The following is a 25,437-nucleotide window of genomic DNA, read 5'->3' as shown; positions in this document are numbered from 1 at the left end:
AATGAACTGAAAATCAAAACAATTTTATTCTATACAGCGGATCAAAATTTTCAGACTGACATATGAAAAGACTTAGGTATACACCAGACAACTGTGTCACTGACATTTTCAGATGTTCATCGTAATGTTTTTTCACAGTATAAATCTTATATATTGTTATAAATAAATTCACGGATCAGAAAAATTAATAAATGATTTATTACAAACCTAGCTACCTGTTCCTAGTAACAAAACTGCATGGGTGGTCTCTGATGGACTACGTGGACAGGGCACTATATGTCATGTTTAACCAAAATTATCTTGTGTTTGAAAACTCTAACAGAGTTCCAACGTGGAGTAGATGGAAATGTGATGTATTCTGAAGATTTTGTTCCCATAATGTGTTCATATGACTTCAGTAGCCAAAAAGTTCCCGGCATGTTGATAATTCGGTAACATCGTCAGAAAATGCTTTTTCATAAGCTGTGGGTAATAGTATGAATAATGTGTTTCCGTACATAAAAGTAAAGTCGAAACTTAGCGCGACTCTTCAAGAACACACTGATCACATATTCTTATTTTCACGCTGAATAGTTTAGCTGGGTGAGCGGGTGAAATGTAACACTGCGCATGTGTTCTTTGCCGGAACGGCAGCCGACGAAAAGACGAAGAACCTTCTGAAGAAGGAGGGAAGAAAGAGAGAATATGCTTCGAATTTTTTGTTCATATGAAACTGAGTACTTTCTCAGAAAATGTTCGTTTGCTAGGAGAAAATGTTCTGTTTTTTATTCATCCGACCCATCGAGAAGGAACTCGCTCGTCCAATGTAATTATTTATTCACTTTCTCATACAATGTTCTTTTGCTCTGAGAATATTCTCCGGAGTTATTCTCTTTTTTATTCGTACAGCCCACTATATCGTTGCAACAATTACATAGTTATATACACAAAGGTTTAAAAAGGATACAGAAACTAAACCTCCCGTAATCATGTATAAATATTGATTGCCTCTGCAATAGCACCCCTGGGCAAAATCTACAACCATAATTTATGATGTATTTATTTGTCTAACTACCGTTATATCGAGAAATTTACTGATGTAAATATTTATCGTATTATTTGAGCAATTTTTTGGCCGTGCTGTATCTACATTCATCTCCGTGACGTTTATTGTACATTGTGTCACACTTTGTGCAATAAAGAATATCTATTGTGGAGTCTTTTAACATATAATATGTACACGTATACTGGCGCAGGCCAATGAATATTTTTGTAAACCTTAGTCTGTCATTAGCATGTGTGTTCAAAGATGTCGATAGCAAGTGGCATCTAATATTTATACTGGAACTATGACCTGTTTAATATGATGTTTATCGCTATTCCACTGTCGCAAAGCATCACGGTATAGCAATGGAACTTGGCCATTAGCTCATTGATAAAAAATATATTGGGGTATTTTCTTAAAACTTTTAACCCAATTCCCTGTTTTATTTTGTCTGTAACAAAAGATAGGGTATGAAATTCATCCTGAACCCAAAAACTGTCGAACAAGCTCAAGTGAATTGTTTGCAAACACCTCTCTCCTCTCGGTTTTCCTGCTAGTAAGCGATGTTTGGTCTGGATAAAAGATGCCACCACCATCGGTCGGAGATGTGTTGTTGCTGTTTGTGACGCCATTTTACTAACCTTTTAGGCGGGGAAGTGTTTTAGAAAATAGGATTATAACAATATGCTGCCGAATATTGCGGTGTAAATGCAGTAAACGTAATCTGCAGATCATAATTGATGATGAGTGGCGAGTAAATTTTCTCTGAGAACTGAAAGAGTGCGTGTGTTTGTAACGAAATACTGAACGTAATGTGCCAGTGAAGTAAGAAGGGAACCGTGGAAAGCGTGTTTAAAATTGGTTCTTCCCGTTGTTGACTCTCGCAGTGTGACTCGCAGTACACTGCATACTACCCAAGTTGTGTTTCTGAGGTCTGAAATAATTTTGTCCGAGTATAGATGGACGTGCGAGTGAAAGTTGTGTAGTCATACATACCTAACATCACATAGCAAATTTTCCTTTGTGCTCGATAATGCAGTAGGATTGTTGCTACCATAGCGGACTCAAAAGTAAGAAGTTCTTATAATTAATTAATTCTTTGTCAACATGTCAATCAACATGATTTAAGAGTTTGTTCTTTACTTTGCAGGGATATGCTTTTTTGTTGGATAGAAGAAATTGTTTCGTGGAGTGAGAAAGTAATTCGTATTAAAGAGAATGACTGTAAGATGAATACGACTGGAATATTTGATTGCGGCCTATGAACCTTATCTTGGCGATTATGGAGAGCACTGGTATTGTTTTATGCAGCTTAATACATAATTATCATTTCATTGCTGCTTTGTTATAACCATACTCTTTAGGGATGTGTGTGGAATTATTATTTGTGATCTGCAATTGTGTGTGTGTGTGTGTGTGTGTGTGTGTGTGTTTGTTTGTTTGTTTGTTTGTTTTCTGGTCTTACTGCAATGCATATATTATGCGCCTGAGAATAATTTTATGGGGCGATGAGGATACACTTGAAACAGGTTGTCATTATTACCAGGAGACCAGATTTTGATAGGCCTATTCTTTTTGTTGTTATTCACCTAAGAATTAGTTTATGGTGCCATGAAAACACCCCTGAAACTTTTCTTTCTTGTGGTTACTGTTGCTGTGAAGACACACAATGTATCATGTCCTTTTTTGTTATTGATATGTTAGTCAAGATGCTAGATATTGTAGAGCTCTACATTTCATCTTCTATAAGCTCTTAACTCAGACATACTTTAAGTTAAAGTACACATAATTTTATTTTCTTGATTGATAACCAAATTTTTGTCAGTTTGTCTGTTCACATATGAACACAGAAAGTTAAATGGTGCATGCCATAAAATTTTTTACTACAATCGGAGAGGAAAGGGAGAGGGGTGATGTATTTATTTATTGTATGGCTTTTGGATACATTAAAGAAGTGTAGAGCATAATATTTATTTATATAAAATATTATAAACAAACATCTATAGTATTTACAGTATCTATTGACTAGAGTAGCCGGCGGAATGTCATATGGTCTACAGTCATATGATCTTGCAGAGCTTTCTTCTGTGATGTGTCTGATCACCTGTGGTTCTATGCAGTCACATAATGTGGATTGGGGGAGGGGGGGGGGGAGACCACTGCATGTACCTAGTTATCTTCTAATTCTGGTTAGCATTGACCCTGTTTTGCATGGCAAGTCAATCCCTGTGGTTTTTGGGTGACAAGCCATATTATTTTGTAAATGCAGCCCATTCTTGAGTCGGTTAATTAGTAAAGTTGAACTTGTCTTCCACCACAAGCTTTGCTGTTTTTGTTGGTGGTTGTCTCGAGTGGAGTCAATAATGGTTTGCATAATTGACATCTTGATAGATTGGTAGGTTTTTAGCATCCATGATCTTTTTGTACACTCTTATGACAGCATTTATGGTTTATATTTGAGGGGGTGGAATGTAGCCTTTACTGGTAAGCATTTCATTGCTTGGAGAGCTAGTGTTGGATCATATAAACGCTCTAGTGTTGGATCATATAAACGCTTGGGACTGTCAGTCGTTTAGGATATTATTGACTGGGTGGGCGACTAATTTGCTTGGAATTATGTGAAGGAGCTTATACATAATGATTTCTCTCCACACTGTATCATAAGCCCACTGATAAGTGAATGAACACAGCTGCTGTTTTAAGTTTTCTTTGAAATCCTGGCTTGATAGAAATGGTGTGGTACAGAACTTGACCTAAGCAGCTTTATTTTGGCTGGAAGCCTGCTTGTTTCACAGGGATTGCAAGTAACATGTTACTGATTCTATTATGGTTAAATTGTTTTAGTAGCTTGTAGATCCAATAGCTAGGTTATTGGCTGTCAGCTGGTTTCCAGGTTTTAATCTAGCAATTATCTTAAAGTGTTTAAATTCTTGTGGTATATTGTGGGTTTGTACAGTGTCTATGAAGAAATGAGCTGCCTATAGTTTTGTATATTTGCCCCACAGTTTATTGGGAATTTAGGGCAGATGTTATCAAACCCTGGAACTTTTCCTGGCTAGGCATGTTAAAACACTGTTCAGATTTCTTCACAAGTGAAGGGACAGAATTGTCCGGTTTCTGTAGCTTCAGCTTATGGGGGTTTGAAATCTCATTTCATCTTGATTGTATGTGCTATTTGGTACTCTGGATGTTGTTAGTAGGTGTGAAGCATTGACTCTTGAGGGGGGGGGGGGGGGGAGATGAATGATGATGGAATTCCTGTGATGGAAAGTGCACAGTAATTAAAGGAACTTAACAGTACTTTCCAAAATGTCCATGGGCTGGTTGGGCTATAAGATTAGTGATGGTTTCTTGTAAAGTTCTCAAAATCATGTCATTTTGAATGAGGATGTGCATTAAAATTTTTCATCATTAGAAATGAGTTTGGAAGCTTTAAAAGCAATCAGAATGCATGGTAAAATACTCGCTCTAGGTTGGAGGTGAACTGTGGCGTATGCTATCAATATCAGAACTGAGCTAAGTGGTGCAGTAGTTAACACACTGGCCTCACATTTGGGAGGTGGTTCAAATCCCTGTCCAACCACAGAGATTTAGCTATTCTGTGTGTTCCCTAAATTGCTGCAGGCAAATATTGGAAGAGTTGCTTTGAAAGGTCACAACCAATTTCCTATTTGCTTTGAAAGGTCACAACTAATTTCCTATCTCACTCTTGAAATATTATGAACTTATGCTCCATCTGTAATGATCTTGATATCAATGGGATTTTAAACACTAATCTTCCTTCTTTCTGTACCTGTTACTTTGTATATGAGTTCTCTTATTTTTAGCTTCCTGTGAAACCATCTGTGGTCAAGCGTCTTTCTTTTTGTAAGAATAATTTGTGACATGTGTTTCATTAGTTCTGCATACCTGACATGTCTGTTAAATATAGGATCTGCATAACGTAATGCCCCAATGAGTTGTTGGCTGCTGGGATATTATTGTAGAACTATTTTAATGTGTAACTTTGTTAGTGTGAAAGAAAGATACATTGTGATTGTAAAAAATTATTTTTGTCTGTGTTATAGATTGACACTCACTATCATTAATTTTTATTCAAGCAGTTTGGAGGACGTTTTTTTGTTTTAGTTGTATATATATTATAGTAAATGTTGATATGAATTTTGTTTAGGGGCTTACTTTTGTGTAGCTTATCTGGTTCAAGTGTCATAGTGAACATCCCACCCCCTCTCCCTCCCCCCGCAAGGCCCCCTTCTCGCTTGTGCTAATTCTCAAGTGATCTTGATAGTTTAAATCCCTAGCTGTCCATCGAGATGTAGGTTTGCTGCAGTTAACCTAAATTGCTTAAAACAAATGTGATGATGCCTTTGAAAAAAGATATGGCAGATTTGCTATCTACTACTTTCAAGTCCAGGTTGTACCCTTTCTTTAATGACTTCATCAGAAACAGGACTGCAAACACTTTTCTTCCTCCTTTTCCAGTGATCAAAACCTTTCAGCTGATCCTTTCTAAAACATTATGTATACTTGGGTCAAAATAACAGTGAAGGGAGAAAGCAAGCAACGTTCTCTGTTACCAGTGTGCAGTAAGCCTGCATCAGCAACAGCTTCAGCAATTCCGGAAATGTTCATGGTCTCCCTGTTAATGTGCAACACTGTGTTCACATTGCCGTTTCATATCATCACAATTTGACCCCTAGCTTTAGACATTGTATGAAGTAGACATACTGCAAAGGGAAAAGAGCAACAAAAATGAATTGTCAGCTGCATTTGTAGTTGCAGTTGTACTCTGTTGTTGTCTGTAACCAGCATAAGTTGCAGAACAAGATGACAGTGTTGAACGAAACAGATGATTCGATCAAATTCATTCCCTGTGGTTGCTTGTTAGTATGACAGCTGTCCTATAAACAATTGTCCATCAGTTTTTTATTATAATCTAGTTATAGCTTTCCCAGCTAGCCAGTTATGCAAGCATTTGGTGTAGTTCAATGGGTATAATTCTGTTCAGTTAGATCACACAGTTAAATTATGACAGTAGACCACAGTGAATTAGCGGAGGACGTACATGTAATTGGCATAAAAGCAAAAATTCCACTGGTACACTGTTGCGAAAAAATTTACTTTTTTGTTCTTTTTCAATATTTAACACGTGATACACATTTTACTTATCATTGAAGTAAGATCCAAGTATCTGTGATATTTTTGAGTCTCGGGGAGCTGATGAGTGATTGATAAAATTTATTTTATTCTATGTTAGATGTTTAAACTGCCTGGTACAGATTACTGAAGTCGTGAAATGAGAAGTTTGTACCTCTCCTGTTGACAATAGAGACAACTCTTCAGAGGCTATATCATAACCTAGGAGGTCACTCATAAAACTACATTTGTGCATATTAACCAGACAATTTCTGTGTGACAAGTTACAGATGTTGTGTTTAACTTTCATTAGTTTCTTGTATCAATGTAGTAAGGAAAGTTCTGGCAGAATAGAAATATTTACACATAAAGGAGACCTCTCATTGAATCGCCAACAGGCACACACAAAAGAGAATGAAAATTGGCTAGCTTTTGGAAATCCTTTTTTTGAGCTGGAGTACAACAGTATGAAACCTAGTACTGAATCATAAAGTAACAGTTGCGTCAATTGTGATACATTCAGTGCGAGTGATTTTATATTCATGTGGAATGTGAGACAAGTATGTCCATGAAATTGTTCAACTACACAGTTTTTTTTTTAATAATCGGTCCCTATAGTAAAATTTGCAACTATCGTAGATGCATGAAATGAAAGCAATATAGATGTAGGTTTGGTTGGTTGAGTAGGCGGAGGGGATCAAACAGCGAGGTCATCGGTTTCTCAGATTAGGGAAGGATGCGGAAGGAAGTCGACCATGCCCTTTCAAAGGAACCATACCAACATTTGCCTGAAGGAGTGTAGGGAAACCTGAATCAGGATGGTGGGACACAGATTTGAACTGTTGGTCTTCCGAATTCGAGTTCAGTGTGCTAACCACAGTGCCACTTCACTCGGTGATACAGGTGCACAACTCGGTCCATTTGGCATTTTGCATCATTCAGTTAAAAAAAAAAAAAAAGAAGAAGAAGGAAAGGGGCTGTTGGATTTACCCCATTAATTTTAAAATTATTCAAGTATTTAGTAAGCAAGCAGAATTTTACAACGTATTTAACTTTTTTAAGCTAATGTATAATAACTGAAGCTGTATTTGCAGTTTTTCTTTTCAAAAATTGCATTTGCATTACTCCAACCCCATCACTGACAAATCATACCTTTTATACAAGTGATCTGTCATTTGGGTTTAATTTTCTGTGTTTACTCATTAGAAAATGCTAACTACATACAGTCCAGAATACTGTTCAGGTGTAGCATGCTGTTGCGTGTAACACCAAGAATTTAAATATTATTGCATCACTTGTATAATCTAGTATCTAGCATCTAATGTTTGCATTCTCAGACTGCAGAGGTGCTAACTGCCTGCCTAGTGGGTAACTGGCTCTTGCATTCTACATGTTAGGACTTAAATTAAGCTAGTCTCCGCAGTCTTACTTTCTCCAACCTCTTACAAAACATTTTCTTCTTCCCGTTTTCTATCGGGTCATTCTACGTCAGGGGGACCAGGGGTCCCCACTTGACCATCTCCAAATCTAATGAAATTTGGTGTGGAGGTTGTGTATGGTCTTTGGTTGCTACATACCACATTTCAGTTCAGTATCTTCAGTGGTTGAATTCTTAGGGGATTTTAAAGAGAAGCCACTCACCTCCGCATCGTGTACGAAGGTGCAAATGTGCCAGGTTTTCTAGGCTTTTTTAAAAGTTCTAGCAAACATTTGGTCATTTGCTTTAATACACACAGACAACTTTTTATGCTGAATCACACCGTGGCAAAAATTAGGGATTTAGCCTTACCTAAATATAGATCCAAGCCTCTAAAGTGGCTAAAAAATTCATCGTGCTATTCTGAGAGCCATGGTTTGACCGAACAGTGCTACTTTTCATATGAGCCAATCATGCCAAAACTTCAGATGGCTATTCCTACACATTATGTCTATATATGAAACAAAGGATGCCCAGATGAAAAGATATGCATTTGCAAAGTTGGCCAAAATTTTCTACTTGCAAATTTTAGGGTATTTTTTGGGGGCAATATCGCAACTGTCTCTTCTTCAATCCTTTTTTTTCCTTGTCACAGCTGGATAGAGCATTCTTTAAGCTTTCAAAGCTATATTGTTTAATTTCTGGATCTTTCAGTTTGACAAGTAAGAATACATTTCAAAAGTTATTATTTTAGCGCTTCGAGAAGATAGAAAAGTCAAATATTTTGCTCATTAAGTCCCATAATTAATTATTTTTATTTGAGTGTATAAGTCAGTTTCAGACATTGCTGTAACTCATGACATAAAAATAGTTATAGTACAAAACACAGAAAATTTCCAGAACAAAAATATTAAAGAGTCATCTCCAATTTCGTCACTGATAGATCGTGGATAACTGTATTGTCTCCTGGTGACGATATTGATGGGGTTTCTACAGTCATGAAAATCTGTTGTTCAGGAATCCAGCAGGTATCTTTAGCAGTCGGCCAGTAGAAGGAACGAGCATGGGCGTGTGGGTGCATAAAGCTGATGAGGACGTCTTATTGTTCATATGAAACTTCAGAAGCTTCCAACCCACGAAAAATTGCCGTACATACAAGTAACATACTGTCCTGGTTGTAAACCTGGAATTGAGACTGCTGGAATTTCTTCATCTGCTTGGAAGGAGTTAACTGTGAATGCTGTATCGTCATTGGAAACTCTGCTTAGTCTGAGCTGATTACAATTAATTGATTTTCTCTTGTTCCAGATACTGTATGCCCCATGGTAAACCTTGTTTCTTCATCTGGGTGGATTTTTTTCAGTTTATTCTTTTGGTGCACAGAAAAGCTTTATGCCTGTAATACTATCATCACAGAATTTGAATAAATCATATGGAGTCAATATTTGGTTACCTAAAGCCCTCTGCTGACCAGCACAGGCAGCAAGTCCTTTCGCTGTTCTGCCAATGCCATCATGAGGCAATTTACTGTGACTTGTTCAAAAAAAAATCCATTTGGCAGTGATGCCAAAATACTCTTCGTGCAGACATAAATTGATGAAATTTTTGAAATTCTTATATTGAGCAGCTGAATCATCACTAAAGCAATAAATGTTCATAATGTTTTCAGTCTTTGTCTTTATATATGCTGTTAACTTTATTTGAAAGGCATGGACAGCAGTGATAGTATGACAGAACAGTCATTGACCATACGGATGCCAATACTCTTTAACATTCTTTGCCATCGAAATAGACATCAGATGGATGAAATGTGGCCTGACTATTCTCCCACTGGAATCCTTGCACAGTATCCTGAACAACAAATGAATAATTCTCAGCAAACTCTATCAATATAATTAATTCATTTTCTGCAAGATTTCTTTTTAGCTGCTTAAGATATAAACTTCGGTGTTCTGACACAAAGTGATGGCTTTTTTAACCGGTAATTTACAAAATCAGTGCCTCCATGGAATCTTCAACAGTTCTCTGGCAAGTCCCCAATGTGCATATACAAGGACGGACCAATTGCTCATGTTCCATTGTTTCTTCAGGGTCATAGTCTTTAAAAGAGTCTTCAAGAAAAGCCTCTAGTCATATTTTTCCTGGACGTTCCTCACAGTGTTGTAGCCTACAGTTTTTTGATTCCAAATTGCATACAGTTTTTTTCATCAAATCCTAGTAGTCATCTTGAATGGATGTTGCTGAAGCCAACATTAATTTGACATTTTGATGAATTGCACATACACATACTGACTGTGATCCAAAAGCACCAGCGGTACTACACCATTTTGGCCTGAGCTCACAAAATTTTAAGAAGCTTAGTTCATTTCCATATGGCTTACAATAAGCAAAGACCATTTCTTTAAGGTTCAAAGGAGCAGGCATTTCTCCTTGTGAATCTTTCCTCATTAATTCTTACTGCAACACAATCCTTTTTGCCTGGGCATAAACAAGAAAACTCATCATCTTCAAAGAAAGTGAGGACATTTTGTTTTATTTCATCAGTGAACTTTTTCCTCTTTTCGGTTTGCAGATGTTGCCAAAATCCCATCTTCTATCTTTAGTTTCCTAGCCTTCTTTACCATTTTAGTTAAACAGCAAATTCGTTAGCCATTTTTTCAGTAGTGCAACTATTTGGGGCCAAGGTCAAAATTTGAACTTTACTGCTATCGCTTGAAGTCTGAAGTTTAATCTTAAGTTGTTCGATTAAGATGTCCATACTTTTACATTTATGGCACTCTTCCATTTGTAACTACTTGGCTCACACCAGCAGCTGTGTCAATTACCTTAGTAATGCTGCCTTTGACTTGCAGACCTTTGCACTTTATATATGCCATTGAATCCCTTTCGCTGATCCGTTGAAGCTTTAGTAGTGATTCTCCAAGTGATGATAATGAAGTGTTAGCAGTAAAGCAAGCATTTGTGCCAAATGTAGACATGAAATGCCCAAAAAGAATCATCCTGCTAGGATAAGCAAGAATCACCATCCACTGAAGATATGGATGTTCCATATCTTCAGTGGATGGTGATTCTTGCTTATCCTAGCATCCTATGGATGTTCCATATCTTCAGTGGATGGTGATTCTTGCTTATCCTAGCAGGATGATTCTTTTTGGGCATTTCATGTCTACATTTGGCACAAATTTTCTGACCAGGTTTAAAAACTTCATTAATCAGTAACTTCAACCTATTAGACATTGCAGTGTTTACTGGTGTTCAATCCTTCTTGGTTATATGTTTTTCTTTACCAAATGGGTTGCAGAAATTCTGCAGGAATTGAAATTTTGTCGTCCACAAAGCATTCTGGTCTGAACAAATTTGGGAGTTTTTAATAAAACCAAGCCCAGACCCACATTGAAGGAGCTCCTTGTCAATTGGTGACATTTCCTTAACTAATTGTAGTTCCCTTTTGCCATGATAGAATGATGATTTTAGACAATGTTCAGTGTTGTTTTTATATAAAATATACAAATTAGGCTACCAAATTATACTGTTTTAGTGCTTACCTTCAGCTACAACAGTGATGACTGATTATTCAAACACTCAGTACTCAACACTAAGATTGTACAGCGTCAACATCAAAGATTACACCACACAAAAGACTGACACTGTGAAAATTGCCAATAATGAAAGCAGCCATTGAAAGTGGTGATACAGCAATGTATCACACTGCTGTGAGGATAGAGCCTTAAAAAACTATTGCTGCTTTAAAATACCAATGGAAACTGAGTGACAATGCATTGTAGGGTTAAAACCTTCGAAAGCAACATAACATTCCACTATGATCTTCTAGATTTTATAATCTTGAGGGCACTTTCTGAGGTTTTATTATATTTATATTTTCCACTGCAAAATAATGTAAAAAACACTTCTTATAACCATAGTTACTTTCCCTAAACCACAGGAAAATCTTATACTATTAAAATACACTAATATTACACATTTTTTGATTTACAACTTCAAATTTTATTAATTTATGTATTTATCAGTAATCCATTTTTCCTACTTTTGGTAGGTATTCTCACTCGTCAATATGCAAGATCCAGAAATTAAACAATATAGCTTTGAAAGCTTAAAGGATGCTCAATCTGCACCAAGGGTGTGTGTGTGTGTGTGTGTGTGTGTGTGTGTGTGTGTGTGTGTGTGTGTGATCGTGCACATATGCATGCGTAAGTGGGTGGGGGAGGGGGATGGTTTATAGCAGTTTTCTTCATCTGTGAATCATGGTTACAAAAATATTAGAGTATTACAGTTTAAGAGCAAACAAATTAAAACATAATTCACATGTGCGGGTTTTATAGACTTGAAAGCCTAGTTTGACAGACATGGGATAGGTAGTCAGTCACCTGTAACCAGTCCAGCATTTGCTTGAAGAATGTTAGTAAGATAAATTTTTGTTAACTCTGCTGTTTTTTGGCAAAGAAAGCAACTTTTACATACCACCAAGAGAATATAGGTTTAATAAAAACTTGTCAGTGATGACACTTCCCTGAAGAAAAATGAATAAGAAGCCTGGGGACAACAAACTGCCATTGCTATTGCAATTTCAGCCGTCTCCTGTACCCCAACGTATTGCTAATAATTATTGGCTGGGATTGAAACTTACCAAAGGATTTAATGTCAGTATCTCAATGATCTTAGAAATGTGGAAACAATTCACAGCACACAATCATCTTTTAATTCCCAACTCTATACAGAGTGAAGGACAATACTTTTTCATCTCAAATATCTTTCAGTTCATCAAAGATATTGATAAAGTGGTCTCACCCTAGCAGACAATTTACAAGATCTGCGAATTGAGTTATTTTTGTATTTCTCAAAAAAAATTGTCAAGTTTCAGTCCCAGCCATTCATTATTAAAAATACACTGGTGAATGGGACTTCATCAACATTACAACAGAAGCCACAGTTTATTTTCTCTAGGGTTCTTACCCCTTTTTCTTTTTCCTTTGAGAAGTACCATCACTGTCAATTTTTGAGTGATACCTTACTTACTTCTCTGGTTGCCACATTAAAATTTGCTTCTCTTGCCAAAATACAGTAGTGTTTACAAAGATTCATCCCACTAACACACTAATGCAGTTTAAATGGCAGCAGAATCCTGAAGCAATATAGTACTAAGCTAGCAGGTGAGGGCAGAACAGTTCGGTAGTTCAAGAAAAAGACTATTCTCAACACAAAAGTATATTTGTAATTTCTTTGTTTATGATGTTGCAATACCTAAAACAATTCTTGTTTCATCAACTATTAATGTTCCTTAAAATTACATTATTCCATTGAAAAAGTCTGTAATTACTTGCATCTTGTGGTAGATAAGGAGGTTTCACATATTAACCATATTGCAAAATGCTCTCCTTTTCACGTGCTATCATTTACCAGAATCTTGTATTGATATCTCAAACTGTTTCTTTTTTTTTCCTGGTTTTATCAGTGCATATGATTGGAAATAAGTGTGCTACAAACAATCTGTTTTCTTGAGATTGGAGATAGATCTCCTCCCAAGTTAAAAGAATAATTCAGTATGTTAGCTAAATTTCATACACAGCAATGTATGAGTATGACCTAACACGCACCAAACACAATCTCATAGTGCCTTCTATTTTTGTTTGCAAACTGTGCAAATGTTGCGCATTTACTTAATTTTGAAGTATCTCACAACAATGACAATTAATGAAATGATTGTACATCACGAAGCTGACGAATGGGCGTATGAGGTGAGAGATAATCAAATGCTTTCACTGAATAGTATCTTTAAAATCATCTGAGAAAGATCTTAGAACAACCGACTTGCTTGGACAGCTGTTCACACAGTCTAGCAAGCGTGTTACCTGGTGCACCGAATATTATATCGTGTGATAAGTTTGACTTGTGAAATAGCGATCACCGCTTGCTAGGCAACAGTCAAGCACACCCATTTGCAAACTTAAATAGAACCTTACACCATGTAAGACGGACTTAGAATTCTCACTTATTTAGTAGAATCTGACAGTCATCACTACCATAAGTTTTAGAAAGATCTAACAATATGCCTGTAGCACACTTAACCTTTTTAAAGATTATTAAGTAGGCCTACTGCTTTTGTAAATTTTACTATAGCTGATGCTGTAATTCTGCCACGTAGCAACTCGACCTGTGATTCACATTGAAGGGTATTTACTCATCTAATTAATTAATTTCTTTTCTAATTGATTTTATGACAGAAAAAAATGGCCGTGTAGTTTTCTATGTTTTGTGCATTATCGTTTTTTAACAGAGGCAGAATTCTTGTATGTTTTCATTGCTCTGGGTAGTTCCCTGCAGTGAACAGCTCATTTATTACGTTTCTTAATGGTGCGTGCGCGCGCGCGTCCGTGTGTGTGTGTGTGTGTGTGTGTGTGTGTGTGTGTGTGTGTGTGTGTGCGCGCTCTGCATACAGAATGTTTATGATAAAACTTTTGCTACTTGACTTGAGAGAGCCCCAATGAAAAACAAGTGAAAGTAGGATGATGAAACTTTATGGAAACATTTGTAAGGACATGCAAAAGAGAAATAATGAATAAATTGTTGAAAGAAACACATTTTAGTGTCCACGTGAGAGGGAAACATTTGTTATTTACGTACCACATTTACGTCCCAAGTTACAGACATTGCTCATTGTGACAACCATCTGCATCCATGATAGCCTGGAAGTTTGTACAGACACCATTTCACAGTTGTTCACTGTACTGTTCGAACGGTGGACCATGGAGTGTTCAGGTACCGTGTGAGCTCATGCACTGCTTAAAGATCACACATTGCGTCCAGCATTCTCAGCCATGGTAGTAGTAATTTCTCTGAAAATTTGTAATGCAGTTGGCTGTCAGTCTCTCCTAGGTGCAATTCCCAAATTGCCATTTAATTTGGACTTATGAATCATGTACTTAAAAGTACAGTGTGGAAAGAGGACACTTGCAGCTAAAGAGATGTCACAGCTTGTAGCATTCAGTAGTGGCATTGTGAGCTACCGTTCACAGAGGACGGAACAAATTCTTCGTACTTACAGTATTCAATATGACATCAAATGAAATCATAAGGGCTGATATTAATGTTATAGTGCAGATTATGGCATTAGAGCTGTAAAAGAGTTAAATACATGGGAAAGAAAAACCATATATCCTATCTAAAAATAGACTCCACACAGGTGTGAAATAGGAGGAACAAACACATATGTAAAAGAAGTACCACTAGAAGACGAAATGCTGTCTTTTATGGTAAATCAACCAACAGATGGCATGTAAATAAACTTTCAGAATTTTATTTCGTTCATTAATACGGGCATTTCAAATACAGTGCCTCTAATTTTTAGTTTCACAACAGCCACGTCACACTAGGGGACAATTTCCTGCATACAATCAACAATTTATGTAGTACTTGGATTCTAAAATATGAAGGACATGGAGGGAGAGAGAGAGAGAGAGAGAGAGAGAGAGAGAGAGAGAGTTACTGAGAAAATTTAACAGTAGTTGGATTGTTGTGTAGTTCCAGAAGCTGCAAAAGTGTACCTGCAGACCACTTTCAAGTTTTGTTACAGAGAGAATATGAAAGCACTCCAAAATCAAATGGAGTACAACAGCAATTATTCTATGGCAACTAGAACAGAATGCTTGCTTTTTTTTTCAATATACAGCCACCAGGGAGCAGTTGAATGATGCTGTTTAATGGTTGCAGCAGGCTAATGGTGTCACAAAGTACAACTGAGTTGAGCTCTTTGTTACATGACAAAAGTTGCATCCCATGAGTGCCACCACTAAAAACTGTGTGTTCACACATGCAGCTGTGGTGCCACTGGTGATGTCACTCTAGTTGCATGTGTAAACCTGGCTTTACATACTAATAATGCAAATCCTGCAGTGCACAGTCTGAACATCATTGCTGTAAAGTTACGCACCCATACGGTAAATAGTTTTCCATCTACACAGCCTCAGGTGTGAAATTTTAGTTATAACCACCCTGTACATTGTTTCAGCCTGCAGAGTATTAGTTAATCTAAGGTTGCTGTCTTAAACAGATTTTGTTCAGTGTTATTAACTTTATGATCTGATTGGTAATGTCATTGTACTTGTTAGTGGATAATGTAGGGATTTTTTGCTGTGGTTTGTCTACAATACTTAAAAAAATGCTCATTCATAAAATTAACTTCCTGGTGTGTATCATTATTGTGTTACTTTATCCACTCTGCCTTATCTCTATATTATTATTTTTATGTGTGATTAGACCCTGTTGGATCATGCAAAGCTTTTTGATTATTTTTCCTTTTTTGCCACATTGCTGTCATTTTTTCTGCGTGGGCTCTCTTCCTTTCCTCTATCCATTTTGTTCCTACTTTCCTCGGAGCTTCGTTCTCTGACTTAACTTACCATCTGTCAACTTTGTGCTTAAACACCTTCCTGACTAAAATATATAATTCATCTGACTGTTTTGCAGGTTCTTTTTGACCTCTTGTATCCAGCGTATAGTTTTAAGCCCTTCTATGTATTTAAGAATTTTGTGTGTAAGTCTTGTTTTGGAAAGCCTAGAGGCTTATCTCTATATTAGTATTCCTTTATTTGTGGGTTCTCTATGCACTTCATCACAACTTTGATTTTCTAGTTCTCTTGAAAAAATTTTCATTTTGGCTTCTGGAGCAGTTCAAGGATGGGAGCTCAGCTTCAGATTACTATATTTTTATTTTTTGTACTATATTTTTATTTTTTGCTGATTGTATATTTATGGATTGTTAGGTCTGCGAAATGCCTATTGTTACTTCTTCCAACAGCTAGGAGGAGCACTTACCTCTTTCTAACATTTGCATGCTGCTAGTTTTTTCTGATCGTGGTTGAATTGTACTGCACATTTCTTTCTCCTATTCCTATGTAAGGCTCTTCTCCACTTAACTCTAACAGGAGTTTATGCCTGTCCTTGGTCTTTGTTAGAACTATTAGATTGTGTTCTATTTCTTCTGGCTTTCTTACCAACTGCCACACTTCCCAACTTACCTCCTCTCCACTGGGTCCATTGAGCCTGATCAGTTCCTTTCTGCCCCTTAATCATACTCCTTTTACAATTTTTTACCTTCTCACACTTTCTTCTAGTACTGAACTGTGGATCCTTTGATGTCTCAGAATGTGTCCTATCAACCAGTCCCTTCTTTTGGTCAAGTTGTTCCACAAATTTATCATCTCCACAATTCTGTTCAGTACCTCCTCATTAGTTACCTGATCAACCCATATAATCTTCAACATTCTTGTGTGGCACCACATTTTGAAAGCTTCTGTTTTGTCTTTGTCTGAACTGTTTATTGCCCATGTTTTGCTTCCATACACTGCTACACTCCAGGCAGGTATCTTCACAAAAGACTTCCTAACACTTAAATATACACTCCTGGAAATTGAAATAAGAACACCGTGAATTCATTGTCCCAGGAAGGGGAAACTTTATTGACACATTCCTGGGGTCAGATACATCACATGATCACACTGACAGAACCACAGGCACATAGACACAGGCAACAGAGCATGCACAATGTCGGCACTAGTACAGTGTATATCCACCTTTCGCAGCAATGCAGGCTGCTATTCTCCCATGGAGACGATCGTATAGATGCTGGATGTAGTCCTGTGGAACGGCTTGCCATGCCATTTCCACCTGGCGCCTCAGTTGGACCAGCGTTCGCGCTGGACGTGCGGACCGCATGAGACGACGCTTCATACAGTCCCAAACATGCTCAATGGGGGACAGATCCGGAGATCTTGCTGGCCAGGGTAGTTGACTTACACCTTCTAGAGCACGTTGGGTGGCACGGGATACATGCGGACGTGCATTGTCCTGTTGGAACAGCAAGTTCCCTTGCCGGTCTAGGAATGGTAGAACGATGGGTTCGATGACGGTTTGGATGTACCGTGCACTATTCAGTGTCCCCTCGACGATCACCAGTGGTGTACGGCCAGTGTAGGAGATCGCTCCCCACACCATGATGCCGGGTGTTGGCCCTGTGTGCCTCGGTCGTATGCAGTCCTGATTGTGGCGCTCACCTGCGCGGCGCCAAACACGCATACGACCATCATTGGCACCAAGGCAGAAGCGACTCTCATCGCTGAAGACGACACGTCTCCATTCGTCCCTCCATTCACGCCTGTCGCGACACCACTGTAGGCGGGCTGCACGATGTTGGGGCGTGAGCGGAAGACGGCCTAACGGTGTGCGGGACCGTAGCCCAGCTTCATGGAGACGGTTGCGAATGGTCCTCGCCGATACCCCAGGAGCAACAGTGTCCCTAATTTGCTGGGAAGTGGCGGTGCGGTCCCCTACGGCACTGCGTAGGATCCTACGGTCTTGGCGTGCATCCGTGCGTCGCTGCGGTCCGGTCCCAGGTCGACGGGCACGTGCACCTTCCGCCAACCACTGGCGACAACATCGATGTACTGTGGAGACCTCACGCCCCACGTGTTGAGCAATTCGGCGGTACGTCCACCCGGCCTCCCGCATGCCCACTATACGCCCTCGCTCAAAGTCCGTCAACTGCACATACGGTTCACGTCCACGCTGTCGCGGCATGCTACCAGTGTTAAAGACTGCGATGGAGCTCCGTATGCCACGGCAAACTGGCTGACACTGATGTCGGCGGTGCAGAAATGCTGCGCAGCTAGCGCCATTCGACGGCCAACACCGCGGTTCCTGGTGTGTCCGCTGTGCCGTGCATGTGATCATTGCTTGTACAGCCCTCTCGCAGTGTCCGGAGCAAGTATGGTGGGTCTGACACACCGGTGTCAATGTGTTCTTTTTTCCATTTCCAGGAGTGTACATTCAGTGTTGTTCAACACACACAGTTATAAATTATGTCCTCCAGAGGCTCCTCTTAAGTGATACTGGTACTTTGAATCATACCCAATGTAACTTCAACTTAGATTTTTTTAAATGCTTGTCACTTTGCAAGATATAATTGCATCTATGAAAGTGTGCTTTATTTTATTGTTAAAAATACACATGCAAAACCTTATGTTGAGTTTTTCATTGTCAACATCTCTGAGACTGATAAGTACTTTTTGTGTACATTAGTGACTGTTGTGACTATGTGTCATTTTAAAATTTTGATGTGTTGGTAGCCGTTGAGCAACTCTTCTCATTTCATCAGGCCTTTATTTTAACCTTCCTGGGCTTTTATTGAGGCTTGTGACTGTTTTCAGTTTCTCACAAAATGGTATGTTGTCTTCAGTCCTAAGACTGGTTTGATGCAGTTCTCTATGCTAGTCTGTCCTGTGGGAATCTCTTTATCTCTGGATAACTGCTTGCTGCAACCTACATCCATTTGTACCTGCTTACTGTATTCAAGCCTTGGTCTCCCTTTACAATTGTCCACCTCCCTCATTTCCTTCTATTACCAAATTAACTATTCATCGATGCATCAGGATGCTTCCTCTCAATTCACCCATTCCTTTAGTCAAGTTGTGCCATAAATTTCATTTAGTACCTGCTCATTAGTTATTTGACCTTGCTCGTCATCCATATTTTACTTATACAAGGCTAGTCAAGACAAATTCTGTCAGCAAATACTTCTTAACACCTAAATTTATAGTAGTAACAAATTCATCTTTTATGAAGTTCTTTTCTTGCAGTTACCAATGTATTTCATATCCTTTCTGCTTTGGCCCCTGTCAGTTGTTTTTTCTGCCTAAATAATGAACTCATGTACTACTACTTTTAGTGTCTCATTTCATAACCTAATTCCTACAGCATTTCTTGATGTAATGTGATTACAACCTATTACCCTTATTTTACTTTTGTTGATGTTAATATGATCATCTCATTTCAAGACAATAACCATTCCATTCAACTGCTGTTCCAAGTCTTCAGTTGTCTCTGACAGAATTACATTGTTTCTAATCACTAAACTTTAATATCTTTTCCAAAATCTCCTCTATTTACTGCATTGCTTGCTCACTGTACAGATTAACATTGGGGATAAGATATAACCTGTCACACTCTCTACTTCACCACTGTTTCCCTTTCATGCCCTTGGTATCTTATAGCCACAGTCTGTTTTCTGTGCAAGTTGTAATTAATCTTTCTATATCTGTATTTTATCCCTGCTACCTTCAACATTTCAAAGAATATAGTCCAGTCATCATTGCCAAAATCTACAAATGTTATAAATGTAAGTTTACTTTTATTTTAACATATCTTCTAAGGTAAAAGATAGGGCCAAAATAGTCTTGTGTGTTTATTAGTTTCTCCAGAATCCAAACTGATCTTCCCCAAGGTTGGTTTCTATCAGTTTTTCAGTCTTCTATAAATAATTTGGGTCAGTGTTTTGCAACCATTAAGTTATTAAGCTCGTAACTTGGTAATATTCACACCTTATTACATTCTTTTTGAAGTCTCAGGGTATTCCACCTGTCTCATATATCTTGCACACTTAATGCAACAGTTTTATCATGGCTGACTCTTCCAAAGATATCAGTAATTATGAGGGAATGTCATCCACTCCAGGGGCCTTGTTGCAATGTAGTTCTCTCAGCATTCTGCCAAATTAGACCCACTGTATTGTATCTCCTGTCTCATCTTCACCAGCTTCTTCTTCGCACTCATCTTCCTTGCATAGCCTTTCTGTAAATTCTTTGTTTTTTATCTTTCCTTTCATTGTTAAGTATAGGCTTGCCATTTGAGCTCTTGATATTCCTACATTTGCTTGTCTGTTCTACGGAGGCCATAGTTTCCCTGTAGGTGGTATCTATCTTTCCCTTACTTATATATACATATTTACATTTACCCTCTAACCATTTCTGCTCAGCAGTTTTGTATTTTTTGTCAGTCTCATTCCTTAGATGTCTGTATTCCCTTTTGCTTGCTCCATTTTCTGCATTTTTTGTATTTTCTCTTTTTGTTAAATAAATTGAATACCTTCTGTACTATCCAAGATACCTACTAAACTTTGCCTTTTTCACTGTTTGGTCGTCTGTTGCCTTTGCTCTTTCATCTCCCGAAGTTACCCATTCAATTTTTATTGTGTTCCTTTCCCCTGTTTTAGTCAAGTGTTGTGCGAGAGTCCCTTTGAAACTCTCAAGAAACTCTGTTATCTTTAATTTATGTAGGTCCTATCTCCTTAATTTCCTACCTTTTTGCAGTTTGTTCAGTTTTGATCTGCAATTCATAACCAGTGAATTATGGTCACTATCCACATCTACCCCTGGAAATGTCTTATATAATCAGTCAGAAACCTTCCTGTGTTTTCAGTTCTCTTCCACATCTACAATCTTCTTACATGATTCTCAGACAGTTTCTTAGCTATGTTTAAATTTTGGTAAACACAAAATTCTGCCAGATGACTTCCCCTTTCATTCCTTTCTCCCAGTCTGTTTGCCTACTATTTTTCCTTCTCTTCCTTGACCTACTATCGAATTACAATCTCCCATCACCATTAAATTTTTTTCTCCTTTAACTATCTGAATTATTTCTTTTATCTCACCATTCATTCTTTCACTCTCTTTGTTGCCTATGGAGATTGTTGGCACATAAACTTCTATTATTGCCGTGAGTGTTGGCTTTATGTGTATTTTGGCTATGATAATGTGTTCAGTACACCATTCATAGTATCTTACCTGCATTTCTGTTTTCTTTTTTGTTATTAGACATACTCCTGCATCACTCTGATCTGATTTTATGTTTGTAACCATGTACTCAACTGACCATAAATCTTGTTTTTCCTACCATCCCAATACATCTAACTTCAACATATCCATTTCCATTTTTAAATTCTCTAACCCGTATACTTGGTTAAGAGATCTAACAAGCTATGATCTGACCTGTAGAATGCCTATTTTCTCTGATGTCAACATCCATTTGAGTAGTGCAGGCCCAGAGATCTGATTGGGATCCTATTTTTACTCCTTAATTTTTTTTTCTCAAAAGATGCCATAAGATGAAATTGTACAATAGAGCTCCATGCCCTTGGGGGGGGGGAGCACAGCTTTCGTTTCCCTGTGCTTTCATCTGCTCGCGGTACCATTACAGCTAGGATATGTTGACAGATTTTACAAGGCCAGATCACTCAAACATCCAGACTGTTGTTCCTGCAACTACTGAAAACTACACATATTCAGGAGCCGAGGCTCTGTTTGAAGTCTCAACAGATATACCTTCCATCTTGGGAAAGTCCGAGGTTCCATGAGAAATCAGTTTTGCAATCCAAAATGATACTTTTTTTTATAGTACTCATAGCTTGTTCAAGAAAAATATTTCCAAACAATGAGTGCTATATTTTGTTGTGTATTTGAAAATTAACTATAATTTAGGGCAAGACAGATTGCTACTTACTGTAGAGAAGACATGTCAAGTTGCAGTCAGGCACAATTAAGACACTTTCATAAAGCTTTCAGCCACAGCCTTCATCTTTAGCGTGCGCGCGCACCCGTACACACACACACACACACACACACACACACACACACACACACACACACACACACCAAGCAAGCACATTTCACAGCACACACAACCACCAACATCTTGGGCCAGAATGCATGAGGTGTGCTTGCTTGTGTGTGTGAATTGTGTGGTGTGAGTCTCTTTTTTACTGATGAAGGCTGTTGCCCAAAGCTTTAAGTAAGTCTCTTTTTAATTATGCCTGTTTGCAACTTGATGTGTCTTATGAAACTTCCTGGCAGATTAAAACTGTGTGCCCGACCGAGACTCGAACTCGGGACCTTTGCCTTTCGCGGGCAAGTGCTCTAGAGCACTTGCCCGCGAAAGGCAAAGGTCCCGAGTTCGAGTCTCGGTCGGGCACACAGTTTTAATCTGCCAGGAAGTTTCATATCAGCGCACACTCCGCTGCAGAGTGAAAATCTCATTCTTGATGTGTCTTCTTTACAGTAAGTAGCAATCTGTCTTCTTTACAGTAAGTAGCAATCTGTCTTTAAAATATAAAAATGCAGCATTAGTTATCATTTTGTACTTTGTTTTTCTGTGTATTCAGAGTTTGTTTATTGAGTACAAGAGATTGCACTAGCTGGCTGTAGTTTCGGAAAGTTGTGCCCAAGGGAATATAAGGGCCAGCACGATGCTGGAGAGTGGGGCCCAGTTTTGCACCACACTAGATGCAGGATCTGTATCATTCTGTGCGGCTAATGAGCAGTGTGTTTCAGTTGGAGCTTGGAATTATTCACTTGTATGCACTCAGTTGCAGTTTGGATTTACAAGTCGGTCTCTGAAGTTCAATATTTTGTTTCAAGCATACTTAGCAAAGCCTTGCTGTTAGCTCCATTTGTTTTATTACAAACAACTTGTTTCCACTACAGAAATTTATAGTAGCCTGCCACTCCATAACTATAAATGAATCACATCTTCAGCTTGGATATGGTTCATATTATGATTGGACAAAGTCAGCACATTCAATACTTACATGGAATAGGGAAGAAACCATCAGCATTGTGTGACTAAGGTGGTCTAGGATCCCTCTGAGAATGTGGTTTTCAGATGCCCTCTTTAATTGGAAGCTATGCTGAATAGCCAAAGAAACTGGTACACCTGCCATATATCATGTAGGGCCCCCGCAAGCACGCAGAAGTGCCGCAACACAACATGGCATGGGCTCAACTGATTTCTGAAGTAGTGCTGGAAGGAATTGACACCATGAATCTTGCAGAGCTGTCCATAAATCCGTAACAGAATGAGGGTGTGGAGGTCTCTTCTGAACAGCATGTTGCAAGGCATCCCAGATATGCTCAATAATGTTCATGCACAGGGAGTTTAGTGGCCAACAGACATGTTTAAACTCAGAAGAATGTTCCTGGAGCCACTCTGTAGCAATTCTGGACGTGTAGGGTGCAGCATTGTCCTGCTCGAATTGCACAAGTCTGTCGGAATGCACAGTGGACTCAAATGGATGCAGGTGATCAGACAGGATGGTTATGTATGTGTCACCTATCAGAGTTGTATCTAGACATATCAGGAGTTCCGTATCACTCCAACTGCACCATGCCATTACAGAACCTCCACCAGCTTGACCAGTCTCTTGCTGACATGCAGGATCCGTGCATTCATGAGGTTGTCTCCATACCCTTACATGTCCATCCGCTCGACACAGTTTGAAACGAGGTTCCTTCAAACAGACATGTTTCCAATCATTATCAGTCTGATGTCAGTGTTGACGGGCCCAGGCAAGACGTAAAGCTTTGTGTCATGCAGTCATCAAGGGAACACGAGTGGTTCATTGAATGGTTCGTACAGTGACACTTGTTGGTGGCCCAGCATTGACATCTGCAGCAATTTGAAGGGTTGAACTTCAGTCATGTTGAACGATTCTCTCCAGTTATCATTGGTCCCATTCTTGCAGGATATTTTTCCAGCTGCAGCGATGTCAGAGATTTGGTGTTTTACAGGATTCGTGATGTTCACGGTACAGTCGTGAAATGGTTGCATGGGAAAATCCCCACTTCATCACCACCTCGGAGATGCAGTGTCCCATCGCTCGTGCGCTGATTATAACACCGCGTTCAAACTCATTTAAATCTTGATAACTTGCTGTTGTAGCAGCAGTAACTGATCTAACAACTGCACCAGACACTTGCTGTCTTATATAGGTATTGCTGACTGTAGCGCCGTATTCTGCCTATTTACTTACCTCTGTATTTGAATACCCATGCCAATACCAGTTTCTTTGGTGCTTCAGTGTAGGTGACATGAAATCCCCAGGGCAAAAAATGTATCTCAATTAGAAATACCAACACCTTTATCTTACTGCACCTAGTAACAAGCAGTGTATGTAGGAATGAAATAAAAAAGCTCAGAGTACATGTTAACAATTTACAACAGAGGCAGACAGAAAGGTCTTAGAGAAATTACCAGAAGAGATGGCATAAGTGACACTGCAGTTGCTAATGTTGGTATGTATATGTATTTATCACAAGTAATTTAGAAAAGCTGGAAGAGCAACGAAGTGTTGTCTGTTGTTCAAACAACCTCTAAAATTGTAGCAACTGTGACTGTAATTTAACGATATCAAAAGATAAGATGGATACATTTTTGTACAAGGTTGGGAGGGTACTTACTGTGTGTGGAGACCTCAGTGAGACCATTGGTATATTTCAAGAGGGACTGTTCATGACTACAGGTGTGATTGAGTTTGATACAAATACATTGCTAACTGGGCAATTCCATATCAAGTGACCTTGGGCTATCAGCTCAACGAACTTTGATTTTGTTGAATTTTGTATAGAACACACCTAATTGATATGCATGAACTTCTGCCAAGCTCTATCTGTAATTCGGTAAACTTAATAGAGCTAGCTAGGGTCCTGCAACTTGATATCTTGACCCAACATTTTCCACAAAACACAGAAATAACATAAATCAATATCAGAAACCAATACTGAATTCACAATCTCTTTCAAAACATACTTAAAATTTTTGTTGTGACACATTTTCCCCTTATTTAATATGGAGAGGTTAGTGTGTAAATTACAATGGGACTTAGTCATTTGTCAGTGAAATGTCTGCTGCCTGTGAGAAAATGTTTGTATTATGAACTTTTCTACAATGTATTCACTATGTTACCAACCCCCAAAGTTACTTCAACAATGAAATTTTGCGTATATTTGATGTCGCATATCTTAAGAATTTACTCTTCTGATTTTATAATCGTTCACAACACTGAAGGATGTGTGTGAGTCTTCCTAACAACCTAACCCATATCCATACAGGCAGCACTAAGTATCTATGGTCAGATGATCTGTCTGGTGTAGCAGTAATAATTTATAAACATAAACCTTCTTTGTAAAGCAGTCTGTTAATCAAAACCATTTCAAAATCCCTACCATAGTTCCTGAGATCA

General features: G+C 38.5%; 1 protein-coding gene across 1 annotated transcript in view; it reads left to right on the top strand.

The window, feature by feature from the left end:
• Positions 1 to 1,542: 1,542 nt before the first annotated feature.
• LOC126109312 (uncharacterized) overlaps positions 1,543 to 25,437 on the top strand; it is a 94,659-nt gene continuing 70,764 nt past the window's right edge. The window contains exons 1-2 of the mRNA XM_049914397.1: positions 1,543 to 2,094; positions 2,175 to 2,319. Of these exons, the coding sequence (XP_049770354.1) occupies positions 2,286 to 2,319 (34 nt within the window). The 5' untranslated portion in view covers positions 1,543 to 2,094; positions 2,175 to 2,285. The remainder of the gene's footprint in view (positions 2,095 to 2,174; positions 2,320 to 25,437) is intronic.

The sequence above is a fragment of the Schistocerca cancellata genome, chromosome 1 (genome assembly GCF_023864275.1).
Source record: "Schistocerca cancellata isolate TAMUIC-IGC-003103 chromosome 1, iqSchCanc2.1, whole genome shotgun sequence".
In the NCBI taxonomy this organism is placed as follows: Eukaryota; Metazoa; Arthropoda; class Insecta; order Orthoptera; family Acrididae; genus Schistocerca; species Schistocerca cancellata.
The sequence above is the reverse complement of the archived record's forward strand: the minus strand, read 5'-3'. Positions and strand labels throughout refer to the sequence as shown.